The sequence below is a fragment of the Haemorhous mexicanus genome, chromosome 1 (assembly GCF_027477595.1).
Source record: "Haemorhous mexicanus isolate bHaeMex1 chromosome 1, bHaeMex1.pri, whole genome shotgun sequence".
Classification (NCBI taxonomy): domain Eukaryota; kingdom Metazoa; phylum Chordata; class Aves; order Passeriformes; family Fringillidae; genus Haemorhous; species Haemorhous mexicanus.
In genome coordinates, this window is record NC_082341.1 from 91,874,834 (window position 1) to 91,902,240 (window position 27,407).

At 36.4% G+C, this 27,407-nt stretch overlaps 1 protein-coding gene across 3 annotated transcripts in view; it reads left to right on the forward strand.

Moving 5' to 3' along the window:
- ANKS6 (ankyrin repeat and sterile alpha motif domain containing 6) overlaps positions 1-27,203 on the forward strand; it is a 39,693-nt gene extending 12,490 nt beyond the window's left edge. The window contains exons 6-18 of one of the 3 annotated variants that reach the window (XR_009487800.1): positions 1,006-1,154; positions 6,823-7,033; positions 7,486-7,535; positions 8,534-8,737; positions 10,544-10,709; positions 11,356-11,525; positions 15,028-15,217; positions 16,591-16,707; positions 18,592-18,659; positions 19,942-20,058; positions 20,950-21,046; positions 22,440-22,884; positions 26,431-27,203. Coding sequence is in view for 1 of the 3 variants with exons in the window: in XM_059856125.1 (XP_059712108.1) it covers positions 1,006-1,154; positions 6,823-7,033; positions 7,486-7,535; positions 8,534-8,737; positions 10,544-10,709; positions 11,356-11,525; positions 15,028-15,217; positions 16,591-16,707; positions 18,592-18,659; positions 19,942-20,058; positions 20,950-21,046; positions 26,431-26,480 (1,589 nt within the window). In the remaining 2 variants the exon portion in view is untranslated. The remainder of the gene's footprint in view (positions 1-1,005; positions 1,155-6,822; positions 7,034-7,485; positions 7,536-8,533; positions 8,738-10,543; positions 10,710-11,355; positions 11,526-15,027; positions 15,218-16,590; positions 16,708-18,591; positions 18,660-19,941; positions 20,059-20,949; positions 21,047-22,439; positions 22,885-26,430) is intronic. The other 2 variants (XR_009487799.1, XM_059856125.1) reach the window with 2 other exon arrangements.
- Positions 27,204-27,407: the final 204 nt, after the last annotated feature.

Sequence of the window (27,407 nt, forward strand, 5' to 3'; positions counted from 1 at the left end):
TGAACCTCCAGCTAGTTCTATAAAGGCTGAGAATAAATCACACCTCAGGGTTCAGGTTGTTTATGTGGGAGTGCTGTAGGACAAGACAGCATGCTTTGGGGAGGCTTGAGTGAAACACATTTAGTTTTTGTTGCAATTTGTTTTACTTGTATAATTTGTTGTTGTTAACCTTTCTTGGCACCTGAATGGATTTATCTGAAGCCAAAACCCATTACTGCTAATGAAATCTCTGAATTTACACATTATGGTGGTCATGGTTACTAGCAGATTGTTTTCTATGTCAAAGGCAGATCACTAATAGTACAACATTTTAGACAGAAAATACAAGAATTATTTTAGAATTAACTTCTGTGACGGAATAGTTTGTCTCACTACTTTCTCTTACGTTCAGTTCTCTCTGTCTTTCTGAAAATCCTGACTCCTGTACAAAATGCAGATTTACAGATTTTTTTTGCTTTCCTGTCTCCTGTCATGCTTGTTCTTTTTTCATCCTCTTACTTTTTTTCTTACTTCTTTTTTATCCATCTTTTTTCTTACCATTTCTTTTCAGTCTCTTCATTGTCCAGGCTGAACATCTTCTTTCTCTTTGGGATTTACTTTTCAACTTCTTTTCTGCAACCTACCCTTGAAGAAAGAATATTCATTTTTCTCTACTCTCTTCTGTGCCAGGTGAGAAAAGGGAATATCTCAATATTGTTCTTAACTTGTACAAGTGTGAGAGAGGGCAGTTCACTTGTCACACATGACTGATTCCAGCTGAGTAGCATGCTTATTTATTCATATTGATAAATACCTTTAGAGAGATGATAAGACTGCAGCCCAAATTGTGGGGTGAAGACATGGGAAAATAAGTCAAGAAAGAAAGGTTTGGGGTTCATCTGCTTTTTGTTTGAGAGATAGATCAATTGCTACTTATATGTGATTTACAGGGAAAATGTCAGTGCATCAGTTGTAATTTGGGAAAGCAAAACAGGCCAAACATTATCTTAATTTGCTTCCTTTTAGATACAGAGCTTGTGAGGTTACTGGCATCAGCATGCATGCAAGTAGATAAAGACAAGAATAAAGTGAACAACAAATCATCACTGCCTCGTTCCAGAAGTAGGCAATCCTTAAATGTCCCAATGTTGCCAGATGACAAAGGAGGCCTAAAGGTAAATATATTCATTCTTGATAAAAACTCATTAATTCCTCTAATGTATAAGCAGAAAAAACAATTGCTAAGAAACGTTTTGGATCTAATATGTAACTGGGTTTTTTGGGGTGTTGTGTGTGTTTCTTAATTCCTTGTTGACAGTGTGTTCTGGTTTTGTGGAGTGTAGCACATATTCAACTTCCTTTTCATCAGGTAGCAAGGCAGTGGGAAGAGTTTGTGTTGAAGCATTTCAGTGCCTAGAAATAGATCTCATGATTAAGTGGAAGGTACCATGTTGATAAGTTTGGAACTCAATTTCCATTATGATCTTGCTTTTAAATCTGGACAGAGGGTAGACTCCTTCATAGCCATAAATGGTAACAGGCTATTGACATTGAAAATTAAAAATATCATTGCAGAGATTTTAATATGAAGAGTTTTGGAGGAGTGTGCACTTCAGGTTTACATGTGGTCTGGCCTGCTGTATCCTTAACTCAAAATTGATGGTAGTCCAATAGGAAACAGCATTGAGTGAGAATAAGTATATGCCAACTAAACAAAGAGACTCCAACTTTCATTGACTGCAAAAGAGAAGGAAGAAGAGTTAGTTTTGTTTTTGTTGCCATTGTTGTTGCCTGTTTCCAGGCATCAGTTTATTTAGTGAATAATCTTTAATTATGATGTATGTGTGGTGTACCTCGGAATTTCCTGGAGTCCATGATGTCAACCCTTAAGTATAAATATTACCAGTATCTTGAAAAAAGTCATGTTAATGTCCAGGCTATTTTTGACATGAATTTTAAAGACCATTTAAAGTTCTGCTTCAGCTCAAATCTGTTTTGCAGTTTTAACTATGAAGGAACATATGGTTGTTTTCATATGATTATGCTATCATTCAGTATGATACAATTTCATTGTCAGTTTAGACAGAGCTATTTTACTTAGGTGGGAAATTGTCAGAATAGCTTTTGGCTTTATGGAATACAGATCAGCAATGGATTGGATTGCAACCTTTGCAGTGCTATGACACAAAGGCTCAAATTAGGGTCATAAAAGATTGTGAGGTGAAAAAACCCCCAACTGTTAGCCAGTGATAAGGATACAGACACAATTATTGACAAAAATTTAATATTCTGGAATATTTAAGTATTGGACCTCAAAGCTACAGAATATTACAGTGCTTACTAGTCATTATCAAACTTTTTTTTTCCAGCAGAAATTGTATTCTATATAGTTCTATAAAAAATATAACCTGTAAGCCTATGTAATCCATTCTTCCATCACTTCTTAATGCTTTACTAATCAGCCTGTCTGACCATGATTATCTTACATTTCGTACTCTTCTTACAAATACTCCAAAAGGGTAAAAACTACATTTTTAGATTTTCTGGCTGGAGGGCAATGTCATAACAGTCATGTCTCTTTGGGCCAGCCTGTGAAGAGAGGGCTGTGGTGAGGGGACTTCTCCTGGGATTTGTAGCAACAGTGTTTCTGTGTGGACAACTGCTCTGTGGTGAGCTGGAACTGTAAACAAAAGATACTTATGGCAACTCAGCCAGTACAGCATTTTTTGTCCAGATCCGTGCAAATGACTGAGTGTGGGGTCTGCAGGATCATGGAAATATGAGAATGAGAGGGAATTCATGAGGCTCACTTGCCTTAGCATCAGGAGACAGAATAAATATACCAAGAACATCTTTGACAGATAGTCTGTTCATTCTTTTTTCACTGTGGTGAAGAGGATCCCCTGATCCCATGGTTTCTCCATCAGCACCCAGTTCCACTGCTTGATGCTTTTTTGGCTGAGAATTTTTTTCGCCCTGCATTTTTTCTTTTGTTGCCCATTAAACTTATTGAGTCTTATTCAGTGGTCACCTTCATTTTGGTAAGAACTGTATAAATACTTAGAGAACTATCATATTTAATCTTTTTTTTTTCCTAGTCTAAACAAAATTGATTAATGCAAATTTCCTTGTTTGTATGTTTTGATTTCTAAACTTTTGACTATTTCTAGTTTGTGTGTTATCTGTCAAGATGAGGATTCTAAAATGAGTGGTGAGATTCTGACCAGGGTCACAGTATCACTTAGTGGCATACAGAAACGTCACAGATGTGTTTCCTGTTACCAGTGAAATTCACTTTTTTTTTCTGCAGCAGTAACACTGTACATCTATACTGAGTTTCTGCTATGTTGTGACCGGTTTTTTTTTTTCTTTAGTACACCTGCTTTGTTCCTTGCTTTTTTTCCTACATTAATACACTTGATTTCTTCTTGCATGCCAGCTTGAACCTCCACTCAATAATGTCAGTTTGGCAGTGTTTAAATTTAGAGTGATCAAGGTGCTTACAAAACTGTCTAGAAGGATGTCTTCCATAAACTGCGGAAAAATATGTTGTGTTTCACTGTTGCAATTAGCGAACATTCCCAAACCTATTGCACAAAGTATGTTCTCCCAGTTTGAGATCAAATAATTCGCAATTTGTCTCACTTTTCGGCTCTGGTCTTTTGCTTTATTAATTTTACTTGAACCATATTTTTCTCAGTTGTTTGATGAATGCTACATGAAATAGCAATAAAAGCTTTAATAAAGTCAAACTACATTCCAACTTTTCCTGCCTTCTGCTCACTTGACTGGTTATTCTGTCAAAAAGAGATTCATTTGGTAGAGTTTATTTTCAACAAACCTATGCTGGCTGTGTCTTATGAGCTGTGGTGACATATGAAGTTTTTTCAGTTATGACTTTTCATAGTAAGCATTTTGATCAGTAAATTTTCAGATTTTCCCTTTTCAGTGATTGTATATTTGCCTTTTGCCTGATTTCTGTAACTTCTCCCATACTTTTTAGTGAAGATAATCAGTATTTATTCAGAGGTCATGTTGCCTATAATTAATCTGGGGTAATTTTAGTCAATATTGCCTGGTTCTAATTTGTTTAAGCTCATTTAAATCTCTTACTCTGTTAAGCAGTATTTATATATATATATTCCTGCCTTCCTCCTGTTAATGGTACTCATACTAAAATACCTGAATACTGCTAGGCTGCTTATGAAGTTTAAAAAAAATAAATGCTTTTCAGTCTCACCTCTACTTTGAGCACTTTTGTCATTAACTAGTAGACTTTTTATTTTGCAATGTGTTTCTTTTATTTCTAATTTGTGCACAATACTGGCCCCTGTTCCTTTACCTGCTGATAACATAGTGGATATTCATGATCTCATTCTTCACCTCTATCACACAAGAAGTGTTAACTGCTTTGTTTCTTACCATTTCATGGCCTCTGTGTGAATCCACACAGGTGGGTAACCAAGGCAACCACCAAGCCACAGCTGAAATGCAAGGAGAAGATTTATTTTGGTACCTCAGCGACAGCAAGGCTGGGTGCAGGCTCCAGTAGTCTTATTTCATCCGATAAGTAATGGCTTTGGGTGTGGCTGTGAGAATGTGTTACCTATACACAGGAATTCTACTTCTCCAGTCAGGCAGAGGATGAACAACACTAGGCATAATAAATGAAGTTTTCCACACCTATGTTTTTAGAATTGCCAATTGAAAGGTCACTTTGAGCAGGAACTCTTCTCTCCTCTTACTTGATTTTAACCCTTTCCTCCCAACAGCCTCAAAACCAAGGTTGTCCCTTTTCCATATGTAAAAAATTTATTTCCTTTTTTTTTCTTCCTGCCTGTTCTTCTTCATCATATTACACTCTCAGTATCAGTATTGGAGCAGTGTGAATTACGACATTCAGTTTCTCTTCTAGATTAAAATTGAGGGCAGAGATTTCCAGTTCTCTCCCTTACTCTTTTATTCCTAGCATTGTTACAAATGTCTAAGGTATTTCTAAAATGGCAACACCATTTTTCTAGTTCTTTGATACTGTTGTAGTCTCCCACTGCTGCTATATAGACACTGCCTTTTTATAGACACTATTTTTAACCAGAAATGAATTTTTGTTACTTGACTGCCTCAGTCTATTCAAAGCCCTTTATTACAGCTTCTGTACATGTGTGATGGGGTAAGGGGTATATGGAGAGACTGCAAACTCCTACAACAGCAAACTAAAAACTCCAGAGATCAGACCATCATACTGTGAACACCAGAAGACAAGGTGAACCTCTCCAGTGTCATTACTTTCTTGCCAGAGAGTTTTTGTCTGGTAACATAGTGGCTGTATTTATTCAGTTTTGGGGTAGTTTGTGGTGTGAGTGTATATATTCAGGGAGCAGAAGCACTGTGGGTAGGAGTAGCAGAGATGATGGGCAGTTAGAGGTGATCTTTCTTACAGAAAGCAAGGTAGCTTCAGTGACCAAAAGCAAGAAGTGCAAACATTCTCTTTTGTAAGCTCATTGTACTCTATCTTAAAACTAGATGAACTTCAAGTTCCTTTTGGAAGGTGAATAAATGCTGAACTGTGGGTTTTATTGCTTTCTCAGAGCTATTTGTCTCTCTTGCCTTTTTTCATCAGATCTTTGTTGCTGAAAGTAATGGAAATCTTTATTAGTTGTGACACCAAAGAGATACAGAAGTCTGAGAACTCTATACATTACTAATGCTCTGTGCTGATCTAAAATGTTTTTAGTGGTCTTCTGCTACAAAGATTAATATGTAGAGGATAAGTATAAAAAAGTTGCAAAGACACGTATCAGTGAATAGTTGAAAAATATTAAATGCCAAGAGAGAAGAATATATATTGTGAGAAAGGGTTGTTACCTGGGTTGTTACCTGGATTTGCTGTCACTTAAGGCTATCCTAATGAAGTGTTGTTACTTTAACATTAATTTTTTTAAAAGTGTTCTGGAAAGAGAAGGAGGAACTTTATTAAGAAATAATCAGGAGGTACTTACAATCTCATTTACCTAGAAGCTACATAATTTTTGGTGCAAATGGCATAGGTTTTGTATAGTCTAGAGAAATATCTTACTGAAGACTTGCACTGTCTGCCTGTAAAAATACGCAGGTCTGTGAATATTTGAATACATTTTTTTTTGAGCAAAGTCCTTTTGCACAACAGTTTCTACATATGTGATATCTGTATGGATGGAGGTTATAGGTACATAGTCCTAAGGTTTATGTTGTTTTCACAGCTGCTGTTTCCTTGCCTTGCTCTTTTTCAGTTTATAGTCTTCCCACTCTGGTTAGATTATCTATATAGCAGCACTATGGATTGTGGATCTTTAGTTTAACAGAAATACTATCAGAACTGTTCCGGTTTGCCACTGGTTTTGAAAATGTTGGCGAGAAGCTTTGATGCAGATTACATAAGCTCATATGCACACCTCTAAAAAGCAGAAAATCGAGATGCCACTCATTGATTCCAGAGAGACTAAAAATTGTTGGTGAAATTGGAAGTTAATGGGAAAAGTAAATATTTTCTGTGTAGCTGCAAAAAATCCCTATTCAAATTGCCCTAATACTTCTGTCTACTTTGGCCTTCCAGATACTGTGGAAAAATATTTTAAAATATTTTCCAGGTGAAAAATAAGGGAAGAGATAATTATTACACATGCAAATTACACTGAAGGATTCTGTTGGTAACTGCAAACCACTTTAACATAGCTTTTTTGTTTATTTCAAAAACTCCTTGGTGAAATTATTGCTTCTGTAAGGATTGCTTAATTATACATCTCTTTTCCTCCTTTTTTTTCCTTTTAGTTGGAATTAAATTGTTGTGTCTTCTTTTCAATCTAGTCCTGGTGGAGCAGAATGTCCAATCGATTCCGCAAGCTGAAGTTGACTCAGACATTGCGCCATGGATTTCCTTCTAATCAGTTTGTGCCTTTTCCGGATGAGACTGAACCATCATTAAATTCCACTATAAAAGTAGCCTCACAGAGTGATACAGACATCTCTGGAAACCTTGATGCTGCTACAGCTTGGAATACAAATAGCAAAGCTAGTGGTAAAGGCAGAGTTGTCTTTTGGGGTGGTCAGGATGATATTATTTCTGATTTATTGGTTTAGTTCTGCTTTAGCTTAATAGAAGTGAAAAAATGTAACGTATTTGTAGTCTGTAGAAAGAGATTTTTGTACTCATTGTTGATCATGCTGAGTGTGGTAGCATTTAAGCAGGAAAGTACTAATATAGCCATGTTACTGTTTTTTAGTAAACACCATTAAATTAAGACCGGTCACTGAAAAGTGTTAGTATCTTCCGTAAAAATCCCCCACTGTCTGCAATGCAAAGTAAGACTTGGCTTAACTTTAGCTGAGGTGCGTGAGAGTGTCACTGGAAATCCTCATACTGTGTGTGTACTGAGGGTAAAGCTGTTGATTGTTTGAAAACAATGAGCTAGCCTTAGAAACAGAAGTAGAAACATGTAAACAACAAAACATAATTTATGTATTTTTCAGGTGCAAACACTGTGAAAGGAGAAAAGGATGATGAATTATTGACAACTATGGTATGTTGCAGTGTTTTTGGTGTTTCAGCTTAATTCAGAGGGTCATGTAGCTCCCATAATTTTTACAGTTTTTTTCCTCCTTTCCAGGTTACTTCTAGAAAAAGAGCTTATTTGTAGTTACTAGACATGAACTGATAGGCTTTGATATACCAGTAGTTCTTAGACTAGAAAGTGCTAAAAGTAGTGTGATACGGAATCTGTACTGACCTCTTTCAAAAGTTACCCATACCTTTGTTTGATCAGCAGTGAAATAGTAAAATAGATGAAACAGCTGCTTAGTTGCTGACAAGCAGTATCAAGTGAGGAAGACATGGATGAAACATGGTACAATGGATGTGTGAAATTGCTAGTAGAGGCAACCATGAAATATTTAGTTTGGGAGGTGTATTTGTGTTATTCTATTTCTTCTTTTGTTATGCTGTAGCTTTATATTCCCCTGCAGCTTACTCTCTGGTGATGTCATTAAATTCGTCTGGTTATTATCTTTATGTTCTTTTGTAAGAAGTTTGAGTTCTTTTGTAAGAACTTTTGATATGACTGACAGAACTCCAGGGAGCAAAATCAGTTGTGTTTTTATCTCTTTCTGCAGTACACATACATGCAGTTGCTCACTATTTCCAGTCATCCTGTCTGGGAATACAGAGAGGACTACATTGTTATTTCTTTGGAAATTCATTGCTATTCTTGTGAAAGTCAACTTGAGCAATATTCAGCCCAATAAAGGAAGAGACAGTTTCTGCTGCTTAATGAGCTATATTCATTGCATCAAATGAATAAGCATAATACTGAGGGGTACCACAATGTTCATTGGTTTCTCTCTTGTTATTATGTGTTGTACTTCTCCTCAAATAGTACTTTTGTGTCTCATATCTGTTCTGTTTAAATGTGTTTTTGTTTTTTTGCTTAACTTAATATTTTGAAACTAAATCACCAGGTCCCAGTAAACTTTCTTCAGAAGTGACTCTTTCCCTCACCTTTTTTTTGTTCCCCTTTCTCAGCTGAGGAGTAGTGCTCCATTTACCAGGCTGCCCAGTGATAAGCTGAAAGCAGTGATACCACCTTTCTTACCACCCTCAAGCTTTGAGCTTTGGAATTCTGACCGAACCCGACTCGGCAAAGATGGCAAAGCTGAACAGATGAGAACTGCCTGGCCACAGAGAGCAGTCAAGCACGATTTTAACAGCAGTGGGAACTCTGATATAGTAAGCAAACTAAACGTGTATGAAAATACTGTGTTATGGCCTGGCCCTGTTGACTGGTGAGCCACTCTGTTTCTGATTAGAAATTTCTTTTAATCCACTTTCAGCAATGGCTTGTCTGTTTAAGCGGTGCTGCTTGGGAAGAATGCACATCTGTATGGAAGGAGCATAATGAAACAAAAGTTCTGTATGAAGTGAAACAACTTTTTTTGTTTTTGGTTGGTTTTGAGGAGTTATTGATTTTGTTTGGTTTTTTGTTTTGTTTGGTTTTTGGGGGTTTGTTTTGTTTGTTTGTTTGTTTATTTGTTTTTGCTGTTAACCAGAAGCACCAGCAGTGTGGTAGAAACTGCTCTGATTTGAAAAACAGATCAGGGACAGTAGAAAAGAAAGAAAATTGATCAGTTTTTAGTAACTGAGCAAGAGGGAAGAAATTCCAGTAAGACCAATATACAGACATAATATTCTGAAAGATAAGCAATATATGAAATGGTAGCAAGAAGTTATCAAGTGCACTTGAAGGCACACAGTTTTAAATTGGAAGTACTGTAAAACTGGAAAAAGTCTTGATTATTTCTGTTTTTTAATAGAAGGAGCTTGCCTGATTCTACAATGTTTTCAGTGAAAATGCAAACCAAGAGAAAAATAGGCGGTTTGTCTTGAGATAGGAAATTAAACAACCTTGACAGCCTTCTCTTTCATAGTTGGAGAAAAAGGAGAAGTGCTTACTCGCTTACTCCCCTAACTGTAGACTGTAATAACTAGATACAGAGAAGACCAGTCCAGAACTGTGTTTCAATGTCAGTTCTAGACATGGGACAATGAAAACATTTAGGAGGAATTTTTTTCCTCTTTCCTTTTTTTTATGTGGATGCTAGGTTAATACCAGTAGAGGTGATTTAGGTGGAATAAGGCAGAATAAGGAAAGTGACATAACAGGAAGGTATGTGTTTATCATCCCAAAAAAATAGTTGCAATAACATAGCTGGATAATTGGCATGTGTATAAAGTGAGGAGTAGGAAGAGTAGGGGAGGACTAGCCATCAGTCCTTCTGTGAGGAAAGAAGGGTCTTGCTGAAGGTATAGGAAGGAGGGAAACAGTAAGTCAGAGATGGAAGAAGTGATTTGAGCAACAGAATAAGAGACATTAAAAAGCTGAGCTGCAAAAGCTCATATGTCAGGTGGCTGGCATTGGCCAATGGTGTAAAAGCAGAAGAAATGAAGGAGAATGTGGCTGAGGATGTGGGTAGTGTATAGCTGGATCAGTAGTGCCTCACTTAATAAAACTCAATAAAGTGGTGCAGCTGTCTGTTTAGATTGCAGGGAATGTAGAAATGCAACTGGTGGAGAGAAAGTTTATATCACTTCTTGCAGCTTAGTTTGTAAGAAACAACGATATGATGGATGGGAAGGTGGTAGCTGTTTTGTAAGATGGGAGAGACAAAGCCAGGATTCTGCAGGAAAGACATTTCACATGTGATAATTTTTTTCCTTCCCTAGTGCTCATAATACTGTGTATATAATATCTCAGGTGCATCATATATGCTCATTTTTGTTGGCCAAAGATTAAGAAGAATTAATGGCTTAATGTGGTTTAATTTATTTCATTGAATAATTGTATTCAATATATATATGTATTTATATAATTATATATTCAGTATATATGTATATGTAGAAAAAGATTCTTTCTGATATCTCCTTTGTTCTTCAGTGCAAGTTTCAGAACTTGGGATAAAGAAAATAGCAGTTGAAGTTTGCTCTTTATTTTTCTCAATCAAGAAAGAACACATTATTTTTCATTTTGTTTTCCAGACATCTGTTAGCAAAGGTACTAGACCAGTCAAATTGCCAACATTTGCAAGAAGACCAGCATCTCCTTCAAATTCCAATAACTTCAACCATTCTCCCCATTCTTCTGGTGGATCTAATAACATTGCAGGAATTAACAGGCATGGAGGAGAACTGCATAACCGATCAGGTACCATTTTTAAAAAGAAAGTAATTTGTATATGATTTGGTTAAAAAATTAGTGTTTGTGATCATGGTAAAAAATACTAAACCTTTTCTGAATGCTCCTACCATTGTAGAAGCAAAGCTTCTGTAAATTTAGTGGACACGGGATTGGACTTCAAACGCCTGCGTAAGGGAAGAAGAGCCTTACATCTGTTACAGAAGTCTCAGTGGTCAGCCCATCTCATACAGATTTTACTGGATTCACCCATGGTGGATCAGGTGGATGCTGGCTCATTGCACCATGCATGTCATAGAGCTGACTTCTATGGCTGTTGCTTACTTTCTGTTTGAAATAAAAAACAATTTTCAATTAAAACCAAAGCTGCATGCATTGTACCTAGTAGTTGTTGAAGACAGTGTGGTGAAGTGGCTTATGAAAACTATGTCCAAAGGTATGAAAGTCAGCTCTGTGTGTGTATAGACAGGGCTGGCTTCACTCTTCTGCTACTGATTTCTGTTCTTTAATCTGGAAACTGCTGTAGAGATCTGAACCTTGCAATTGTCTCATGCTTTTTCCAGTCAGTTTTTAAATGAAAGTGAATGTTTGAGAGTTAACAAACATTTCAAAATTATGGTTTCCTTTACTGGGTTTATTTTATTTTTTGTTCTAGGTGGCAGTGCAGATAATGTTTTGTCTCAGATTGCAGCCCAAAGAAGAAAAGCATCAGGCTTACCTGAACAGAAACCCAGCCAACAGCACAGTCCAGTCCAGTCAACTCCTTCATCTACCACATCAGATTCGCAGCGTGCTCAGATTGTTGGCAATGGACATGTTGTAAAGGTAATGGAAAATGTAAAATTTTGCACTCCAGATTGGCTAATAGGTCATATCTCAGTCATGGGTGGCTGGTGCACAACATTGCACAGCCAAAGAATGGACACTTGTTATGTTAGTGGAAGCTTTTCAGCTCTACAAACCTTACTTTTAAGTGCAAGCCCACAGAAGATGAAACCTAATAATAAAACATGATTTTACTTTATTAATAATTTCACTCTTAAAAGAAAAAAAGTAAATGTAATACTTGATTTTAGGGTAGATCTGCACTGTTATGGTTTCTCATTATTTCTTTCTATGGACCAGATATAGTGTTTTATGTTAGTTATTTCTGGATTTTACCCTGAAGTGATATAGTTAGTTTCTCCAGCTAGTTTCCCTTCAAAGGCTCAACCTGAATGCAGAGAATGACATAATTTGTACCAGGATATGGTGACCACAACAATATGCACATAACCAGTCTGGTCCACTGGTGTTATTTTTAAACAGTAGGTCATCACCAAAGTCATGTGCTGACTTACCTGTCAATTCCCTGGAATAGCTTTGCTCTCACGACCTGCACATTTTCGTGCATGTACTTTGAAGTTCTTAACTGCTTTGTACAACGTTTTTGATTGTTAAAGATTTTAAATCTTCAAGATCTGTAGAGACACAAACTGGATAGCAGCATCATAACAGAAGGTGTGACACGCTATTGAGAAATTGATTGGTTTATTTACATAGAGAAGCATGCATTTCAGAGAGCAAGAGAAGGAAAACACAAAATTTGGGGTTTATGTTCTAAATGCCTAATATTCTGGAAATGTTAGAATGCGTGAGCAAGAGCAAAATTTCTCCAATTTTTGCTTATGTAATCTCCAAGCAGCTCATTTTGTTTTGCTTTGTTTGCATCTTTTAGTGAGGTTCTTCAAATTTTACCTGAGGAAACAAAAATGACCAGAGTATAAAATTAATACTTTTGCAATCTCATTCTATGATGTCTTATGTGGCAACAGTACACAATATTTATATTTAATCAGTACATAAAAATGATAAATGAAATTGAAAAGTTTTTCAGAAATTACATGGAAATTTCTGGAGGACAAAAATCAGAAAAAGAAAAGTTGCAACCAATGTTGAAACAGTTTCCATAAATAGTCATCTTGTCTCTGATATGTCAGTCCTGATTCTGGAGGGGCTACTGGTTGCTTTTCAGAATAAGATTGGGAGCTAAAATTTCTAACTCAGCTGGACCACCAGAGTCTGAGGATTTATACAATTCTTTGGCATATGGTAATCTTTCCTCCCTTTCTATCCTGTGTAACTGCTTCCTGAGTTATAAATGATCCATCTCTTTTTCCTGTAGACAAAACCCCTTTATCATCCTCTTCCCTCATTAAAGTTTTGTCTGCAGAGCAGCTACCAAATGCTTTTTCTTTCAGAGGTGGTCTGGCCAGTATGTTTTAATTAAACTCTCAGCATGTCCTCTCGGCTTGTTTTTAACTTGGAAATAATTTCAGAAGAGCTCCTTGTGTACCCCCCAAAAGTCTCATTTTTCTCCAGTTATATTAATCATCCTACCAAGACATAATACCTGTGCCTGTGAGCTTTGGGCTGTAGATCCTGTGGCCTTTTGATGCAACAGTGCTGCCGCTAAGAAGTTTATCTACTGTTTCCACTCACAGTGGGATACATTAGTGGATAAAAGAGTAGTGAAGTGCAATGTGTTGCAGATCATCTTCTGGAAAGGCTGTTCTTTGTAATGCTGAAAAGATTTTTAAACAACATTTATGCCACTGTTTTGGAAAGCCAACAGCTTTTTCAGTGCTCTTGGTTTAGATGTCTAGACAAGTTTCCTTCTATCCACCACTAACAAAACATGTCATAGTGTGGATCTCACTGTAGATATTCTTGTATCACACAACTGAGATGATTTTTGGAGATTCCTGGTGGGAGAATACAATCAAATATGGTTCCACACTGGCTGTAAAGGTAGCAGTGTGTTATTGTAATCAGCAATGTAAATGGTGGAAATTTAATGTCTATATCCATTGAGGAATGGCTTATGTCCTTCCATTAGGATCATGCTGTCTAAACTTGGAAATAGCTGATCTTAAAATGCGGTGATTTTACACTGATCAATTTTGCAAAACTTAACCCATGAGGGGTGAGATGGTGCAAGATTTAAAGATAGGGAAATAAAAAAATTAATACATTTTACAAGATGATGTAATTTAAATAAATGCAGACAGTGTGCTAGGGAGGGAAGACCATTCTGCAACACAAATGGCCAATAACAATTTAGATGGAAATTTGGGACAGAAAGTTGAAATGAGTTCATCGTGCTCTTCAAGAAACTCTCAAGTTGTATCATACTACTTTACTTCTAGTCAGTTCAGTGCAGGGCTAAGGAAATATTACATTCTGACATAGGATAGAGTAATGGAAGAATGTTACCACTCAAATGAGTTTTATCATTTAAATCTGCATCTTTTTCATTAACTAGAAATGTTCCATTTATGCCACAGCACAAAAGCAAAATTGTAAAGACAAGAACCGCTGTCATTCTCATTTCTTGCATTGTTACCTGGATCAATTTTTTTATCAGTTTGTTTTTAGTAGCCTGAGTGACACGTGGTATTTAAACTCTGAATTCAGGAATCCAGTAAAGAATCACCCTCTTTTTGGGTCGTACAGTGCAGACATCAAAGTGTATATGTAGATCAAAGAATTTAGGAGATGAGGTGCATTGATGGTTTTTGGAAAAGTCTGTTGATATGTGTACATATATATATCTTATACTACCCATTTAAAATCAAGTATTTTCCTGTTTTCCATGGCTACAAATGTATTAAATATTTGCTAAATTATTAATAAATCACTTGACTCCTGTTAGGTAATAAGAATTTTGAGGGTTGGCTGGAAACTTCCATTCCAGTTCAGCAAGGGGTTTAATATGCCCAAAATTTAGTTTGTGCTTGTTACATGTTTCTGGTTAATCCAGCATGAAGTGCTGCTTTAAATTAGCATCTCATATGTTTTGAAAATCCTTAATCTACAAATGAAAATCCCTATTTTCAAGTCAAAGTAATTTACTTTGTTTCTGTTATTAAACTGTTTTTATTTCTAATGCCAGTTTTACCTCTGCTTCTGCACATTCCAAGGGAGGTGGGGAGGTGAGTGAGAGACTGTGTGGTGCAGAGGTGCCACCTGTACTTAAACTGAGATAGTCCTTTTAGAAAAAGAAAAATTGTAGTGCTTGTGGGCAGTATTTCTTCACAAGAAATAATTTTCCTTTTACAAAATTACAGCCTTAATAAATGTATTTTCTTGATAATTTTGAGGAGAGAGTCTTTAATCTGGGATAAAATAATTATTGCTTCTATTATTTTAATATAGGTCAAGCAGAAACTTCTCGTTGTGACTACATGCTCTCAGAAATGATACACAAGTAATGTTGAAGCATCATGTAAAGGTAAACATTTTTGTCATTATTCTTTAACTCAGATGATTGTATCATTAATTGCAGCAAAAATTGGAGATGAACAAAAGACCTCCATCTGGGACTTCATCTACGTCTAAAAGCACATCACCAACTCTTACACCTTCTCCATCACCTTCCCCATCTCCTAAGGTTCAAAACGCAGAGTCTTCTGTCTCTTCTTCTCACAGACACGCCAAGAGCAATGGCTCCAGCAGTGGTACTATTACAGAGGATGGTGAGTAGCTTACTGCAGTTACAGAATAATTCATCCAGAATACTACCTGTTTAAAGCTATAACTATACTGGACTAGTGTGTATCTGCATGAGAGTGAGGTCTCCCTTCTTTCTAGAAAATATATTATGGTGTTTCGTACAGTGAGATCGATGCTCCTGCACTAACTGCCTTTTTCTCTCCCAAAACCTGGGATTCTTTCTCTTTACAGAGGGACTGGTATCACCTCAAAGCTAGCATATAGGCTGGCCACTCAAAAGTGGCTTATGTCCTTCATGGCTTAAGTCCTGTTTTCCACCCTTTGCTGAGGGTACAAAATGCACTTTCTCCACACTAGATTTTTTCTTTTTATTAGTAAATGCAGAAAAGCACATCACTACAGAGATACATTTTTCATCCATAGCAAGTCATAGCTACATGAAGTTAAGAGCTGTAGTGCATTTATTTTTCTGAATCATGAAAATAACCTTATAACAACCTCTTTTTAACTTAAAGTTCTCAGAAATAATTATGATGTTATTACTTTTCCTGTAAGATTAGTATCTTTTAAATTAGATTTTAGGTCTAGATTACAACATTTTAAAAGTCGTTTACTGCATTGGAAACAGGGTATTAATAACTTTGTTTTCTCTTGTAAATATCTCAAAAAAAGTGAAGAAAATAACATGACTCAGAACCTTTTAAATAAGGAATGGAGGCACTTTGTACTATTTTTGTTTTTTCTGAAATTGTCTCTATTGATTTTGGTTTATTTTCACTAATGCCAGCTTTGTCCATTAACACTAATTCCATTTGACACCGAAGACAGGTGATACTTGACCTTCTTTCTGTCCTCTTCTTATGGCTTAGCTGTGACATATTCTAGTGACGGCTGGAGCAAATCCTTTCATGTTTAGTGCCATTTTATAATGAGATCTTGATAACATAAGTGTTGCTGATTAGAGATGCATAAAAGCAAGAGAGCTCACTGTTGGATAATGAAGCAAATTCCCCAAGCCATCAGCTGCTCTCATCTCACTAGTGAAGCTCAATTTTGTGACCGTTCACTAATGCCAGGACACTGTGCGTTCCCTTGTAGCAGAGGTTGTTTGTCAGAAACCCAAGTAGCTCTGGATTCATTGTGTTTGTAAGCTTTTGTAGTTAAGTGCTCCTTTAATTCAAGGACTTCTCTTACTGATGTTGGATTCAGCAGCAGCAGACAAATGCTGATATGCCAAGCAGTAATCAGAAGAATAAGTACAGAAGGTCTACAGTGTTAACTTTTCTTTCAAGTGAACTTAAATGAGTAAGAAAATTGATTTACATTGACTGTTACTGTGAAGGAAGAGTAGGCAGCAGCATTCAGAGGTGCTGTTTGTTTCTTTGTTTCTTTTTAGGCAACCATTTGGTGGACCATCAACAACTTGGCCCTATACTGAGAGCTAGTGACATAGAGAATTATGAAAGACGAAACCATGTGAGAGTAAAAGAGGGCTCTGAAAACTTGGAAAAAGGTAATCTTACCTTACAACTATAGAACAATATGAAAGGAGGTGCTAAATAGGAGTAAAATGGCAAAAGCAGTAAGAGCTCCAAGAACCTTAGCTTGCTCCTGGCATGGAGGTAAGGAGACAAGGTAAGTGTAGAGCAAATAGAGTGGTAAAGCGCTGGACAAGCATGTTAAACAAGAGTTGTAAAACGGAGAGGTTTCAGGTTTTGTTCAGCCTTAGAGTAATAGTACAGGAACTGGAAGAAGGGTAGAGGAAGAGAAAACATGAAGAGCCTACTCTGAAGGCGTTCTCGGTGTGTGAAAGGTGTTTGGTGTTATGGTTGTTTATGACAATAAGACTGAGCTCAGACACCCTGAAAGTTTCTTCTCATATCATGGCCTACAGTTCTAAACACACCAGCATGATGAAAAATGAGAAGGGTAACTAACAACCTATAAGAAAAAGCAGTTAACAATATACCTAAGGGTCATCCAATGAAAATTCTCTTTTCTTTTTCTAAGATGTTATTTTTCATCAAACAATATAGAGAAGTTCCCATGATACATTTTTAAAACTGATTTCATTTTCCCATGGATTAATGTCAGGGTATTAAAGCTTTTAGTCTGAGACCATGTCAACTTTTGCAAATCATGTTAGGCATACCAAGTTAGTTGAATTTAAAGTTTAAAAAAACCCAACAAAACCCTAGCAGAAGATAAGACTTAACTAGAATTTTTTTCTTCAGTTTTCTGTGGATTCTCCTGTGTAAAGAAGTCTTCCAAAATAGTACACAGAGGTGTGTTTATCTCAAGGTACTTGATGTCTTTTGAGAAGCTTAGAATATGAGATTCTCTTTCATGTTTCTAGTGATGATGAAAGAAAAGGGAAAGTCAAAAGACAAAGAAGTGAAATAAATGAAAGCAAAGTATATTTGGTAATGGACTAGTGTTGTCTTTAAAATGAAAGTGAGTTTATATCCAGAATTTTAAATATAGTCTTGTTTTATAATGTAATAATTCATGTTCTTCATTTGGACTCTGACTACTTAGTTTACTGACCACTTAGGTACTTAAGGGGAAAAAACAGTTAGTTACTTGTGACAGCAAAGTAATAAAAAGAAAACTTTAGCTGAGAGATGTAACGTGTAATTAAGAAAGGTAATGTCAGGTTATTCTGAAAGTGCACTTATGCTCTTTAGCTAATCACATTTTTTTTTAATGTGTGGGAAGAGTCGCTGTCAGGTCCTGCAACGTTTAATTTTCTTAGGCTTTTAGAGGAAAGACAGTATTCAGAGCTCTTAGCCTTAGAAGGTGGCCTTGTAAAACTTAAATTCTGTCCAGCTTTCATCTTAGCTGGACTTCAGCTGTCTTTGTTCAAGGTGCCTGGATGTTGGGCACATAAGGAGAAGAGGGTTCAGAAAGACCTGTGCTGTATCAGTGTTTTCAAAGAGCAGGTGTGTCATTGCTTGCTCTATTCTTTGCCTTCCTGGATGATGACATAGAAATATGCCTTTCAGTTCTTTGCCTGCTTGAGGAGTTCTGCTGTCTAACCTGCAGAATTTGGATCAGCCATCTGAGGCCAAGCACCTGCATTTTAGGCATTGAAGTGCCTTAGTTGCCCTTACTGGTTTGGTTTTGTAAGATCCTTTTAATGAGGTAGAAAGGGCAATACAACAGTGCTTATCCTAGCAAGGTAAGACTAGATGGAATTACAATATATGTGAGTAGGTGAGAACAGAGTAAGCCAATGTTTCAATTTCGGATGGAGAATAAATGGGGTTGTTTTTTTCTTGCCATAAATGACTATGGGAAATATAGGCTTTAATATATATTTTCAATTTATAATGCTGAGGTCATTACAATATTTTCTAATCTATGGAGTTGACTTTTTTTTTCCCTGTTATTACAGATGAGCTGACTGGCCTCCTTAAAAAATTGTCACTTGAGAAATATCAGCCTATATTTGAGGAACAGGAGGTATGTCTTCTCTAAAAGATCTTTTACTGTTTTAATGAAAGTAGGGTAAAAGACATTGCATCAGATTTGTGATCCAGAATCAAGTTCTACAACCAGTCCTGGTTGCAGAAAGAACCTTGAAACATGGACCAAGTGGTATTTGTGACATTCTCCAGAATAATGCAAATAGCAGAGCTTTTTACACTTAACTTACAGCTTTTCTATACATAGGGTTGTTTTTCTCTCTGTTGTTACACTCTCCTTTTCCATATATATATGTCTGTATCCAATGTGGCTAAACAGTTCATAGGACTTACTGTATCCTCCCTGGAATCACGGCTGAAACCTCATTTTCAGAAGGAGAACAGCAGGGTGTGAGTCACTGAGGTGGCTGTTTTATCTTCTTTATCCACTGTGCATAAGCAATAGGAGAGTTAAAGTGGGGAGCCTAGGCATTGTGATAGATGAGAGCTGTGACATTGACTTGCTGAAGGATGCGATGACAGGAAATACTGCTGAAAATAAGTAAAATTAATTCATTACAATGTTTAAGGCAGGATCAGATATGAGCAAATACTGTGTGTTTATTTGGGCAAAGAAAAGGGTAGTGAATGGACATGCAGTAAGTTGACATTGCTACACAGTTCAAAATTCAGCGCAAGCCCAGACAATTTAGCTGCATCACAATAGATTGGGTTATTATTGTTCCTCTGCATGATAGGCAAGGGAGCATTGTGTAGAAATTAATATACTTAGTGTGGGAAGGTTCTATCAATATGAAAAGTTTCAGATGTTTGTTCTTATCACAACCTTATGGATATGTTATAATAATAAAAACTGTTACATAAACAAAACCTAGATTTTTCTCAGGAGACACTGGAAAAGTAAACACAGTATTCTGAAGTTCCTGAAATACTTAGGGGGAAAGGATGAAGAAAAGAGAGAAACCTTAGGTTGATTCAAGTAGCTGCTACTGTAGGCAGAGGAATTTCTGTGGAGACTAAATATTCTGTATTAATAGAACTTGATGGGAAAAAACCTGAAAATCCATTAATATTTTAGGTGTGCTATCATGATTAGTTGAATGAGTAACAGCAGATTAGAAGCCTTACAACAGAGTGGCAAATTCTGTACCATTTGATGCTGGCAATTCATTAAAAATTTTTTTTGCACAATATTTACATTAAATCTATGCAATTAAAAAAAACCCAAGAAGCCACTTTTAACCTGTAGTAATGAATCTTCACATAGGTAAATTTGTCTTACCTTTTTTCTTTTTTTATTTTCCTTTTTTTATATGCAGGTGGATATGGAAGCTTTCCTCACACTTACTGATGGTGATTTGAAAGAGTTGGGAATTAAAACGGATGGATCAAGGCAGCAAATTTTGGCAGCTATTTCTGAACTGAATGCAGGAAAGGTACATTTAAAGTATTGTACTTAGTAAATTATTTCAAAGTTTTTATAAAATTAATACAACATACATTTTGAAATTCAGATACAGACGCTAGTTAGAAAAGCTAAAATAATTTTTTCCAAACGTAGTGTTTCATGTATTTGACTAGTAAAAAGTCTTACTTTGCAGCACTTCCTGTTCACTTTCAAGAACTCTTTTCTAGTCCAGTGAACAAGCTACTTGTAAACATGAGCAATTTTGCACTTTCTGAATATTGATTTCAGCAGTGAACCATCTGGCTGCAATAGGGCAGCTAGAGAATACTGTATAAGAGAAGGGGTGTCCTTTGGTTAATGTAAAAGGTTTTGATTCCTCTGTGATTATGTGAATAGCTTTTCTCTCGTTTCACACACTTTTCTTGCCTTTGAATTGTATGTCGATATGAAGTAATTTGCTAAGAATAGTGTACAGTAAACAGTGCTCTTGACAGAGGGATTTTATACTGCAATATGTCTTTGATTAGGCTTGCTGATGCTTCTCAGCAGCTTTCTTAGATTTGAGGTCCATTTTCTCTCTGATAGTGGAAGTTTAGACAAACAAAACACAAAGGCAAATTCTCTACATCAGTATCAACAGTATTGATGAGGCTAAAAATTTGGGGAGGTGGATGATGTTGTGTACTAAGATATGCCATAAAGATAGGAAGAAAATAATGGAAATGTTTCTATTGTCTGGTAGTTTCAGGAAAAGATTGCTACAAGGTTTTCTATGTATGTCTGTAAGATAAGGATTTGTTGTTATTTCTGATAGTATACTGAACATAGACACGCATATTTACACATTTGTTGTGTACTCTTAGTAAATTCATTTTTAAACAGAAATTTAAGAATACCTTATTTTATTGTTCTTTTACAGGGTCGAGAGAGACAGATTTTACAAGAAACTATACACAACTTCCACTCTTCCTTTGAGAGCAGTGTTAGTAACACACGACCGCCAGGTCACTCCCAATGTAAGTAGCACCTGAAATTAATTTAAAAAAGTATTGCAGGTTGAATCACAGTATCAGTTAGGTTGGAAAACACCTCTGAGATCATACAGTCCAACCTATGACCAAACACCACCATGCCAACCAGATCACGGCACTGATTGCCACTTCCAGTCTTTTCTTAAACACCTCCAGAGATGGTGACTCCATCATCTCCCCGGTCAGGCCATTTCAATGTCTAATCACTCATTCAGTGAAAGAAATCTTCCTAATGTCCAAATGTGTGGATATTTTATATAGTATTGGCTGGAAGACAGAATGTGACAAACAAGACAGTTAGCTACGTTCCTGGCTAATTATGTGTGTCTCTTGCTGAGACTGTAGAGAAGATTTCAATATAAAATGTAGAGGTATCTGTAAGATGTTTATGCGCCCTTCATTACTATCTGAAATAAGGATAAGATTTTTGTTGTGCATTACTAAACACAGAAAATGGATGTAAGTATAGCAAACCAGAGTATGCAGTATACTCTCTATAGTGTCTGTATGTATATATGTAGCATCAGTGGGAGGTGTTCCTGTATGATACATAATTAACTTTAGCATACTCTTTATAGGAGACACTTTAGTATGATCAGGTAGAATAAATATATTCAAGATTTACAATTTAGCATAGTGATTTAGGCAGCTATGTTAATTATATATTTATGTATGTATGTATTTAATTATTTTGCATAGGTGATATTTTTATGATTATTTTATGTTGGTTGCTTTGGAATACATGGAATACATTCCAAGCACCAGTGTTATCTGCTAGCCAAGCTAGAGAAACTGCCTTTTAAAATGTCCTGTCTGTAACCAAAACATACAGGAAGGTGTTGCCGACCTGTAATAATTGAATACATTTCCTACGCTCTCAGATGTAAAAACTGCAAATCTCTGTCCTGCCAGCCACCTGAAACAATGGCAGATACTCATCTGTTACTTCAGATTAAAGCATAGGGTAACCTATTCCCACATGTACTTCTGTATCCATGTTTTAGTAGAAACAACAAAAGCCATTGAATAGCTTTGAGAAGTTCAACCATGTTAAAAGTGCATCTTCTTCAATTGTTTATTTTGCTGCTTTCATCTACTCACAAAATAATTTCATTTGTTTAGGGGCTATGCTAAATAATTCAGGTATTGTATGCTTTAGGAAACCTTAATAATGAGCCCAGTCATTCCAATCTCAGCTGCATTTCACTAGATATGTGAAAGCAGGTGCTAACTGTTGACCTACTAATGTCTTGGGGCAAACTGGGAATTGCTGGGGTAGTTAGTGAATGTGGGCCACTTCCAGTATTCTGTGTAGTCTGCTTGGCTGAAAGCCACTATCAGGTGTCTCTGTATGCATTGTGCAACTTTCCATTCTCAGCGTAGTCAGCATGTGTGGGAACTTCTGGATTTCTCTTGGTAACATCCCAGAGCTGAAGAGCCTCTTCTGTAGGTATGACTAGGTGAGCAGAAGCTGTTTGGGATTTGATTACGTGGTGCAAAGAACTGGAATTACTCAGGAACCAAAGAAGCATAGAGGTGTAATGTATCTCCAAACAACTTGCTGACCTTAAGTGTCTTGAAGACATCAAAGGACAAGAATGGTGGCTCAGAGCTGGGGAGAACATCCTTTTGTAAGAATGGAGGCAACAGTTGCTCCTGTTGAGCTTTTGACAAGAGACTGCAAGAAGGCTACCATCAGAGGTCTGGCTTTTGGGTTTTTGTGTATGAGAGCTCCATGATACAGATTTGGCTGTGAAACAGAAACAGAAGCACTAAGAGAGAAGAGGAAGACAACATGTAGCTAAAAGAAATTTCTGCACCAGGTAAGCTGCTTTTTATTGTAAAAAGTAGCAGTGGAATCCTTATGCAGTCTCTGGAACTTGAAGTAATTTCCAGGAATGGGTAATATTTTAGGGCATAAGAGCAGCTGTACCAAGTCAGATCCAAGGTCCATACAATTGTGTTCAGCTTTTTCATCCAGTCTCATCTGACACTGATTGGAAGAGCTACTTGCTTTCACTTGCTATGAACTTGCCATGTCCTGACTTCTTTTGCTTCATCATACTGGATCAGAAGATACAGTGAGCAGTTGTTTCCTCTTCACTGCCTCCATGCCACTGATGATTTTACAGATCACTGTGATATCCTTCTTCATTCATGTTTTTTTTCAAGGGCATATAGGCTGCTTTGTCATTCCCTGTACCATAGGTTTTCTAACTTCTTTTCCTTTTTTGCTATTATCTTTTCAGACTTGGGAGATACCAGCCTAGCATACAGTATTCAATATGTAGGCATATTATGGATTTACATGTCAGACTGATGTTTGTTTTTCAGTTGTGTTCTTTGCTTTCTATTCTCTTGCTCTTTCCTAGTTACTTTTGGTACTTTGCTGTGTTGGTTATAATTGAAGACTGAATTGGTATTCAAATTACCTCTTACAACCCAGCTGAACTACTGAGTTTGAGCTCACAGCCTATAATTTTATATAAACACACACACATCATCTTTTCCATTTACCTTACTTCATATTACTTATCTTTATATTACTTTATCTTCACCAAATTTTGTTGCTATCTTATTGTTTAGGCACAGATGTCATATGAAATCTTTTTGCCAGTCTTCTGTTTACCTTTCTTTTTACTTACATGCATAACTTAGGAAGGTTTTTCCCTTCACTCTATATGCCCTTTCAAAATCATATATTGAATATACTGTTCATATCCTGAATATTCCCATGCAGATGCCTATGAAATACTAGTGGTGAATCTCTCTACTATGGAAAAAATCACTATTAACTGCAAACTTCGGTCCTCTGCCTCCCTAACAGATTATTTATTCACACAGGAAATTTTATTTTTACCCTGTGGGTTCCTTATTATCTTAAAGGCTAACCTTGAACCTTGTGAAATGCCTTGTCAAAATCCAAGCATCAAATGGACCTCTTTAATCTACAAGACTGTTGGCACCTTCAAGGAATTCTAGTAGGTTGGTGAGGGAGGACTTCAAAAATCCCTTCTTGATTGTTTCCAACAAAATTTCAGATTGTTACAGGTTTACTAATCTGGTTGGTATTACTGTCCAACTCACTGGTCTCTGTTTCCCTGCATTCCCTGTTGAACCATTAAAAAGATTTGCATCACTGTTATCACATCTCAGTTATGTGACAGTTTGAACAACCTCTGTTCTGTACAAAGCAGTTCAGCTGCTTAGTCCTTCTGCTTCTCTAGGACATCTGCCTTAGAAATTTGCTATTACTTGCTTGGTGTATTCGTTTCATATTCTTTTTTGCTAGTACTTCAGGTTAAGCTGTCTTGGACTCCCACATAAAGGTTTCTGAAATGGAATCCTTCCACCCCATCCCATGCCGGGGACACTAGGTTAGACTGTATGAATTCCTTACTCCAGTCCTTGCCTGACCTGCATAAGGCAGAGCAGTGTAAATGATTCAGAGGCTACTAGACCCCCAAGCCATTAGGTTTGGAAGCACCATGAATTCTGAATAGGCGAACGGTACTTGCATGGGGAATGTTGCCTCCATCTCTTTTTTAATGGAAATTATTTGGTCATTTTTAGGAAATTCTGATAAAATTATCTATTTTTTAAATTGCAAGAGTGAACCTTTTAGCGGGTTTTGACACTTCGGTGTTTTGACTACTATTACGTCTTGGAAAATTGACAATTTTCCTATCCATGACACCCTATCCATGATAAGAGCAACTTCTGGGAAGATACTGCTTCTTTATAGCCCAGTGAATGTGTCCAGCAAACACAGAATTACTGTGCTGCTTTGCCATTTAGAGCAGGTAACCAGTCCATGGAGGCATGAGGCTCTGAGGAACAAAATGTCTGGATCCTTTGTCTGGATTCCAACTTCAATGAAACAGCAAGTGGCAGCATGAAGTCCAGCTTTCTGAGAGAATGGGATTTAACAAATAATATTACCCCAGGAAGAGTTTCTGTTTGTGGTTTGAGGTGACCTTACAGGATTCTGGTAAAAAAGAAAATTGGACTTTCTGAATGCCTTGTTGCCAGGACTAATTTTTTAGTTTGTTGGGGGTGGCTGTGTTAAGATTCATGCTCCCATTAACTGAGTGCAGTCAAGAGGTTGAACAAATCTGGCAGTGGTCAGCAGGTTAATTAAAGCAAATGACAACAAAGAAGACAGAGTTGCATTTCAACACAAACTTGCCAAATCAGAAATGAAAAGCTGAAAAAAGGTCATGTGAATGCTTATTAAAAAAAAAAAAAAAAAAGGGAGTGGGGGAGAAAAGCAACTGAAATAATTTCCTCCAGAAGAGTAGACATAAAATCCTATGTGCTAGTTATTGTAGAGATAATGAATGTGTAAGGAAGTGTCACATGTTAAATCCTCTGATAAAAAATGGAAACACTTCATGGAAGTTCCCTTGCCCATTTATGGCTTGCAACAGAATTTGCCGTTTCTACAAAAATTACATGAAAAATGCAAGAGAATATCCAAGGTTTGTACTCAGAAGGACAATCTCTTTCTGCTAGGATATTTCTTAAACTCCTTATGAAAAATCCCATTGAGATTGGTTGGAGGTAAAGCTAACTCAGTTAACTTAGTTTGCCTTTTAATGCCAAGTTTATTGAAATGTCTGAAAGAGAAAGAGCAGCCTTGTTATTTAGTACAGGCATCCAGCTGCTCCCCCCCATCTAAACAACTTCTGATACGTGGGAAGAAAAGAGAAAATCCAAACATCTGGTAGGGGCAATGAACAAAGGCAGGAGAATAAACTGAATATTCTCCAGAAAAAAGTTTAAATGAAGAGTAGCTATACCTATTATGAAAACAGAATATGATGCCATGCAGTGTATAGTTAGTGGAAATTCTGGTCCTCCAGATTCTTTTCACATATTATAGTATGTTATATATATATTGATATATACATATGTATCTGCAGATACAGAATTGTTTGTGCATTTACTTTTTATTTTCGGATTTAGACTCAAAAATATCCAGTGGAAGTTATCCAGCGGAGGGAGTTAGAGATTGCAGAGAGAGAAGTAAAAACAGGAGCAAAATCAATAGAGACTTGCATATAAATATCATACAGGATTCATATAATCACTTACTGGAAAGGTGCACATTGAGAAAAGAGGGATACTTGAAACTTTGTGGCACTAGGTGACCTTTTCACACATGAATTTGACTTTTTATACCTTCTCCTTAAAGGAGATGGCTTAAGATGAGTAAAACGAATTACAGGATCAAACTGTTAGATACTGATATAACACATACATTTTGAAATATGGGCCTGTTTGCAGTAGTTGTGGAATTACTCTCTTGTTTACAGTTGTGAGTCTTGCTGACTACAGTTTTTCAGACTTTTTGTTCTCTCTTACAGCTCCTGGATGCTCTTTAAAACCACAAGAAGCCGTTTCTTCTAAAAGGTAGCTACTGGAACAAAAGTGGTTTTTATTTTTCATGGTGAAGTCCAGCATCTGACTAAGTAAATCTCTACAAATGAAAATTTGAAAAGCTAGTCCTGACTACACTGACATAGGATTTTCTGCAGTAACGTGCTTAAAATACAAAACCTACAGAAAGGCAAAGCAAATAACAAAGAGGTTGCCTCTATAGTTCAACCTAAGTGTTGAATTGTTCAAGGCATCAATGGTCTGAATTTAGGAAGAGCAAAGTCAGAAGAGCAGGAAGAATGGGTGAAGATGCAAGAAGATGGATGTTTCATTCCAGTCTTGCCCATAGATGAAGAGCCCACAGGAGACCAACATGGGCACAAGTCAAGAGGAACAAAAGCATGGAAGAAGGCAAGAAGGTCACCACAAATTGTGACCCCTTCTACATGGGGAAATACATAAGCTGAATATGCCTCTTTTGATTGGATACCGATAAAGTAGTCTAGATTGAAAATGTAATGATTTCATGGGAAGAAATATAAAGGAGAAGTAATGCTGCATTCTTCAATAACCAAAATATATTTTATCTATTCAATATTATGAGGTTAGAACAGCAGTAAAAGTAAAAACAAAATACCTATTTGTAAAAACAGCACTTTATTTGAGTAAATGCATAATCTGTCACCAATATTTAAACTGAAAGAATGTTAAAATATTTTATATTGTTGACTATTTTTTAAAAATAAAACCATTTACATGATATTGTCTGGGGTTTTTTTGAATAGTAACACTAGCATATACTTAATGCATTTTTATAACTTGATTTTGTAGCAGTTTTGAAATGAAAGTTACAGTAATTACAAGTAGAAATAATTTTCTGCTTAGTAAATATCATTTTTGTTAAGCAGTTAAAATGCAAATCATCAGGAATTAAAATACAATTCATCAGAAGCCACTGACACTT